This window comes from Sinocyclocheilus grahami, unplaced genomic scaffold (genome assembly GCF_001515645.1).
Source record: "Sinocyclocheilus grahami isolate Dianchi unplaced genomic scaffold, SAMN03320097.WGS_v1.1 scaffold141.1, whole genome shotgun sequence".
NCBI classification, from domain to species: Eukaryota; Metazoa; Chordata; class Actinopteri; order Cypriniformes; family Cyprinidae; genus Sinocyclocheilus; species Sinocyclocheilus grahami.
This window is the reverse complement of record NW_015505320.1, coordinates 638,639-646,455: the sequence shown is the minus strand read 5'-3', so window position 1 is coordinate 646,455 and position 7,817 is coordinate 638,639. Positions and strand designations below refer to the sequence as shown.

At 35.7% G+C, this 7,817-nt stretch overlaps 1 protein-coding gene across 1 annotated transcript in view; it reads left to right on the top strand.

The window, feature by feature from the left end:
- The first annotated feature begins 1,810 nt into the window (after nt 1-1,810).
- Nucleotides 1,811-7,817, top strand: part of LOC107591345 (protein kinase C iota type) — a 37,165-nt gene continuing 31,158 nt past the window's right edge. Inside the window, exon 1 of the mRNA XM_016280478.1 lies at nt 1,811-2,138. Coding sequence (XP_016135964.1) covers nt 2,059-2,138 — 80 coding nt within the window. The 5' untranslated portion in view covers nt 1,811-2,058. The remainder of the gene's footprint in view (nt 2,139-7,817) is intronic.

Genomic DNA, 7,817 nt, shown 5'->3' with positions numbered 1-7,817 from the left:
TTACAGTTCTTTTTTAGTTACTAGAACTCTCGTGCAAGTAAACTATACTAACTAAGCATCTGTCAGTACAACATACTATTCCTGTTTCACTTTACTTAGTTTTTTTCAAGGCAATCGGTTTGCATGCTTTTTAAGTAAGCCCAACTAATTAGATTTTGCAGTGTATGTTTAGTGGTGCATTTTAATTGTTTTAAACTTTGTAATGAAATTGCATACGTGAAGTTTCATTAGGAGTGCATCCGTTTCATATGCACACAAACTTCAGTCTGCATTATATTAAACAATTATGCAAAGTCCTAATCGTATGTGTAACGTGTAAAATAGACCTATTATTTTTTTTAAATCTCTACGGTTATACGATTTGATAATATTGTCAAAATGCCATGGTTCAACGAGTAGACTAGGCTAGTTACAGCACACAGACTTGAATCAAGTAGGAATCAATCTGCGGTAATCTAGTACAGTAGTTTTGCCACTAGAAGGCGTATTACACCATGAATTATACAATTGTATCATAAAATGTTTCTTGTAGCACGCAAGAATCGATTACCGAACGAATGACTCTTAAGATGGTTCTTTTAGTGGATGAAAAACATACCGAACAAATGACAATATGATAAGGCTCTTTTTATTGAATCAGTCGGAACAGTTACTGAATTAGCCTAATTCGACTTAATAATGAACAAGTTATTACTTTCTTCATGTCTGACTAGTTTACTGTGTTATGCTGTACAGTTTACATTTACATTTAGCAGACGCTTTTATCCAAAGCGACATGAGGACAATAGAAGCAATCAAAACCAACAAAAAAAGCAATAATATGTAAATGCTGAGACAAGTCTCGGTTAGCCTTAACGCAGTACATGTAGCAAAGCTTTTTATAGGCCTATAATAAATAAAAAGAAAACAAGTAGGCTAGAATAGGAAAAGAATAGGCAACGCTAATGTTAGAGGGTTTTTAAAATAAAAATAAAACAAGTCAAAAGAATAGAGAATGCTAGAGGGTCATTTTTTAAATAATAAATACAAAGAAAACAAGTAGATAGAAAAGAAAAAGAGAATGCTAGTGTTAGATGCTTTTTAAAATACAAATAAAACAAGTCAAAAGAATAGAAAAATAATAGGGTCATTTTTATAATAAATACAAAGAAAACAGCTAGTGGGTTAGTGGGTCATTTGTATAACAAATACAAAGAAAACAAGTAGATAGAAAAGAAAAAGAGAATGCTAGTGTTAGAGGCTCTATTTCTTTTGAAAGAAAACAAGTGTTAGAATAGAAATAGAATAGAGAGTGCACGTGTTAGTCTAAAGGACTGCACTTATTCAGCATTTAAAAAAATAATTGAATATATTTTTTATTGTATTATTTGTTCCTGATTTGCTAGGCTATATCTGTTCTATTGACATCTTTGAATTGCCTTTCCCCCCAAATATTTCTTCTTCAAAACTAGAAGAGAAACCTTAAAGAGGAATCGGTTCTAGTTAGAATCGTTAAATTCCTCATGAATTTCTAGACTCGCAAAAGGATGCGAACTGCTTCCTCTTGGCTGCTCTTCTCCACCCTCTTCGGAGTCTGTGTGGTATAATCGGAATGCCAGCGGACGCTTCCATCCAACCCAACTCATTTGAACATAAATATAATATATATCCAACATTAATCGTATTGCGGACGTTTGATATTTTCACCTTCTCTAAACTGTCTAGACAAATTAATTTTGTGATGCTTACAGTAAGTAATACTGTGTAATGTTTTTGTTGGAAATCCCCCTCATCCCCCCTCCACATTCCGCTGTTTGGATCATTCCGTCTGAGGCCTGAGCGAGAGAAGGGAGTGTTTCCCGTCAGACACAGACGTTTTACTAGTCCTAATATTTTCTGTCAGAACTTGAGTAATAATATTTCAGACAGGCCGATTCTACCACCGGGGTCAACACTATTTTGGACCAAGGAATAAGTCCAGTTTTCTCATTCCGGTTGTTATTTTTCTTCTCGTCCGACGACAGCGGGCTAGCCTCATTAGCTAAGTTAGCTCGCTAGCCGGAGTACGGGGAGTTTATAATGCCCACGCTGCGGGACAGCACCATGTCCCACCCCGGAGAAAACCCGCACCAGGTCCGGGTAAAAGCTTACTACAGAGGGTGAGTAGCCAGTGAGACTCTGCGCTGTCCCTTTAGATGTTTCGATACACTTATACTTTTATTTTGACCTCTTAATTGTGTGGTTTCGGGATATACACAAATAAATGATTAGCCAGCTAGTAGGCAGTGTTAGCTAAGCCCAAAACAAAACTCTGATGAAGTTGTCAAGTGAAACCAACTCCAGTGAAACAGCCGTTCCTTCGTTTCTTCCTCTACAGTTGGTTTTTCTTCCCCTCTCATAATAGTTCTCGTAAACTGATTATATGTTTGTGTATTCTTTGTGAGTTAAGATAATTTTGGCTTATGGTGTGATGTTTTCAGAGCTGCGCCTGCCATGGAGCTAGATATGTCAACCTGTCTATTATAACGTTTGCGTTCTCGGTCACATTTAGGTGGTTCTGTATAACAGTATAATTAAGGGAAAACTACAGTCACAGATACCTGTAATGAAATTCATTAAATGATACATGTAAACAGTTTGTTCATGTGTTATGAACACGATATGTTGATCATGATATTATTTATGTAATATTATGACAGATCTATTTCTAAACGAGTATATAATTGAATTGTTAGCAGAATGGGACGTGAACGACCTGTGAATTATTCCTCTTACTGTGTAGGGAACAATTCTTGAGTTGCTATGAAAATATATAACTTTTATGTGCATAAAGGAGCACATTTATGCATAACTGATTTTCAGTCAGATTTCCTTTCATGATGACGCTTGTGCTTGTCATGCACTTGAAAAACTTGTATGACAAGTATCTTTTGCCAGACCTGTTGGAGACTGATCTATTCACACTCAGCATGAGCGCCATTGTATGTGTGCAGCTGTCTTGATGATTCAGTTTCAGTCAGTTGATGATGATAATAATAATAATAATAGTAATAGTAATAGTAGTAGTAGTAGTAGTAATAATAATAATTATAATATATATATATTATCATTATAGAGAATTAACCGGTCCACTGCCATGTTTTTGAAATCTCATTTTCAGTGAAGCTGATTTTGCTTTGGCTTTGAAGAAAAGCTCTGTGGAGAGCGTGAATTGATGGCTCATGCCTTATAAAAATACTGAGTTTGGACAGTTTTGAAACCCACCATTTGTCCCTTTATGTGTGTTCCCTTAGGTTTCTGTTGTTTTTAGCAGGTAATTTTAGCCAATCTTTGAACCAGTTTCAACGCCCTTACTCTATATAAACCTCTGTTGTGGCCATGATGGAGACAATCAGAGGTTGTTCCTTTGGTGTATGGAAGCCTTAATGGCAGGTTTCTGCCTGAATGCAGTAGAGTCTTGAATAGAGTGAAGGACATCTTACTCGCTGCAACTTTTATCTTCTATATGAAATCCCCTGAAGCCTGGCAAAGATGAAATTCACAGCCTTTATCCTCCTCTTTTTTTTCTTTGCCCTCTGTTCTTTTACTTATTGCTCTCTTTCTGTCACTCATCTGTGTTTTTATTTGGCTCTTTCTTATGTGTTGCATGTCTGTAATAAGCATGGCTTTAAGGGGATTTGACCTATATTGCAACTCATATCTGATTTTTTTTTTTTATTGATGTCAAATACAGAAGAGATGTTACTTTATGTCTTTATGTCTCTGCCTGATGTCATGGTCATCTGAGTTAAAAAGATAGTTCACCAAAACTGAAAATGATTGACCTATTCTTAGGTCATTCCAAACCTTTGTGACTTTCTTTTTTCTGTGATAGGGCTGTGCAATATCAGTAAGTGTTATTATTATTTTTCACAAAAATTTTAATCTTGATTATTAATCAGTTGTTCTCAGTTGCAAAATTTATTTTTCAGAATGTCAGAATGTTTTGCATAAATCAAGAGAATGTCCACTCTAGGCATGGGCCGTAGGGATGTAACGATTAACCGCGAGCCGGTTGAAAATCGATTAAAATATGTGACGATTCAAATCGGTTGAGATGCTAAACAAATCGCGAATCATTTAGGGGTAGGAGTTTATATGAGTGTATGTCTGAGGGGAACTTACTGTCTTTAGAAAAGTTTAGATGGTATATTTTCTTTTCATCTTGCCTCTGTATAATGCACATTAAAGTTCATGAGTTCAGCGCTGCATTGTTTACAGCAGAAACCAGGAAACACTTTAAGCGCCACCTGCTTAGAGGGTGAATCTGCGTCGCATTCAGCTCGTCTGCCATTTCATGCAGATATTTTTATGTATGGTTTCACAAAACTGAAGTCAAACCATTCTGTTTTTGCTTCAAATTTCGAAATTATACAATCTAATTTAGTTTAAAAACGGCTCATGTTGCATGTATGCAGCATCTTTGTTTGGATCAAGATTAAAATCCAGTGGTTGCCTCTAACTTTAAAAGGAAAGAGCACAGACAAAGCCTTAGTTTGTTTATATGAAGAGATTTATTTTATTTGTGTTACTTATTTATTTGATTTGGGGCTTGTTTTAAAATTTCATTGTTGTTTTGTTATTTACATTTACATTATATTTAAATTTTGTCATTTAGCAGACACTTTTGTCCAGTGATTTACAAATGAGGACAATAGAAGCAATCAAAACCAACAAAAGAGCAATAAAATGCAAGTGCTAAATTAGTATATTATTATAGTGTTATATTTCAATTTCACAAAGAAATGTGCAGCATTTTGTCCAAGCAATAATAAAAGGACACATTTAGTTTATAATTTGTCTTAAATCAAATTTTGTAAAAAAATTAAATAATAATAATCGTGAATCGAATCGAATCGTGAGTTGAGTGAATCGTTACTAATGGGCCGGCTATGAGATTTTGACGGTATGATAACCTTAAGCAAATATATCACGGTATCACGGTATTGTCGTTACAGCTCTAAAAGTTGTTCTTTTTAAATGACTGGGTAAAAAAAAAATTCCCCGCTGAACACAATATATTTTGTTTTTGAGCAACATACATAATATTAGGAACAGTAGAATTTGTTTATTTTTTCTTTGATTTGTTTCCTAAAAAGAAGAAAAATAAAGACTGACATCTTTATTTAACCTAAAGCTGTAATTAGTTATTTAATTTTAGTTATATAATTCATATACATATCATTTATATAATTTCATATCATTTAGTTATATAATTTCATATACATAATTTGATTTAATAATAACCCAGTTTGAAGCAAAAACAGAATGTTCTGTTCTGACTAGTTTTGTGAAATTATACTACATGCCTGAACGAAACAAACAGCAGAAGCTCTGAATGAGATGCAGATTCACTCTCTGACAGCAGGAGGCGCTTCTGAAACACTGCTTTAATATGAACTATACATAGACGAGATGAAAATTAAATACCATGTAAACTCTTCTGAAGACAGTCAGTTCCCCTCAGAAGCACATTCATATAAACCCCCAAATCAATATTGAGGATTTTCTTCCAATAGTGTTTTTCTCTGTGCGTCCGTCTTCAGCGTCTCTGGCCTCTGTTAACAGGCATTTACAGACTTCATATTTTCACATAAATGACAGTTTGGAAAATGATTTCATTGCAACGCAGTTTGTGCAAGTCCAGAACAGAGATGAGTTGCAATAAGACAACCACACATACTCTGTTTATACTATGGAACGGCAGTACTTCCCACACATGTTACAAGATTATATGTTTGTCAGTGGTACTGAGGATCTGCAAATCATTCGCCATCATCCTCACTCATCTCTCCTTACTCTGTTTATGTTGTAAATGAAATTTTATGTACTGTAATGTAACAGGCAACCGTTACACAGTGTCTACACCAGACGCGACAGTTAAAGTCTGCCTACACTGGACACGACAAAGCAACCGCTGAAAATCACTTGAAATTTGTGTCAGCACGTCATAAATAGAACACGGCAGCAGTTTACTGTCGGGGATTTGTCGTGCCGCTCCGCATCCAGTGTAGACAGCATCGCTGATTATAATAAGTTCTATAGACTGATCTATATATAATGAATCTCTATTATAGGTCAGTGGTTCTATAGTATTTTGTTGCACCGCTTGCGTCCCGTGTAGACACGGTGTTAGGAATCATTATTTGTTTTCCCAATGCAATTGACACATTTCGTTAATTTTCACATTTATCTTTAATTGTAACAGCCATAATAGATTTAGCTTGTGCAGGGGCATTTTTGCCCCCTTTATCTTGAATTTGCAGGGTATGTTTGTTAATTTTGGTGCCAATTTTGTTTCAAGCCCCATTTATTTCGGACCCTGCTTTGTAGTCGTCCATCGCCAAAGGCTGATAGACATCACGATGTTGAGCCGGCATCGTGATCCTCCCCCACCCCCCCCGCAATCCGCCGCATCCCAATACCGTTTTCGGAAAGAAAATGACATGTAGGCGGAACCACTAAAGGGATTAAATATGAGATGGGAGGAAAATATATATTTCAAGATTTTTCCTCGCAGTTATATCATTGGGTAATTATACTACATATATATTTCGGGCATCAGGGAGCCGCTATTATACCTGGCATTGAAACTGGCATCATGCTTTTGAATGCACGATCGCTTTTTAGTTTCACTTTCACTTTCGAGATTCGTAATCGCACATACTCTGTTTGTACTATGGAGCGGCAGTACTTACCACACATACAAGATTATATGTTTGTCAGTGGTATGAGGATCTGCAAATCATTCGCCATCGTCCTTAGTCAAGCTTACTCTGTTTATGTGGTAAGTGAAATTTTATGTACTGTAACAGACAACCGTTACACCGTGTCTACACTGGACACAACAGTTGTTGTGTCGCGCTGCATCAGCTAAAGTCTGTCTACACTGGACACGACAAAGCGACCGTTGAAAATCATTTGAAATTTGTGTCAGCACATCATAAATAGAACGCGGTAGCAGTTTAATGTTGGGGATTTGTCGTGTCGTGCAGAGCCACATCCAGTGTAGACAGCATCACTTATTATAATGTGTTCTATAGACTGATCTATATATAAGGAATCTCTATTATAAATCAGTGGTTCTATAGTATTTTGTCGTGCCGCTCGCATCCGGAATCGTTAGGAATCGTTATTTGTTTTCCCTTATAAGGATTCACGCTTTGGGCACACCCCCTAACTACAACCCCTCTCCCCGCCCCCTCATCTTCCATCACGATGTTTCACTGTAGACTTCGTCGCCCAACCCTAGTCCACTCATTCACAGGGTTTGTTTTACCTTGTATAGTTTCCTGATTTACTTTATTTTTCATATATATTAACTAGGGGTGTGCGATATTGACAAAAAATTATATCTCGATATTTTCTGAGATTTTATCGATAACGATAATTAAACGATATTTTGCTGAGTGTGTTATTGTGCTGGTACCTTAAGGACTGCAGAAGACAGCTGACTCATAATGTTTTTAATATTCTTCATATTCTGTGTGGTGGTCAGTTCATACTGATAGAAATTAATCTTTTCCAATAAGTTTAAACTGATTTTTACATTTTATGGGCATTTTTACCTTTATAAAGACATTTTTTAAAAAAGTGTCCGTTATCTTTTGAGTCAAATTCTTACATTTAATCAGGGAATTAGAATAAGACATTTGGGCTGTTACCAAGCAAATTAAATCAACACAGAAGCTGCATCTGAAGTGGCATTTAGATGTATTTACACACATGTATTTTGTTTAATGCAAGACATGAATGCATTTAACCTGCAATTACAAATGCATAAATAATGTTTTGATATA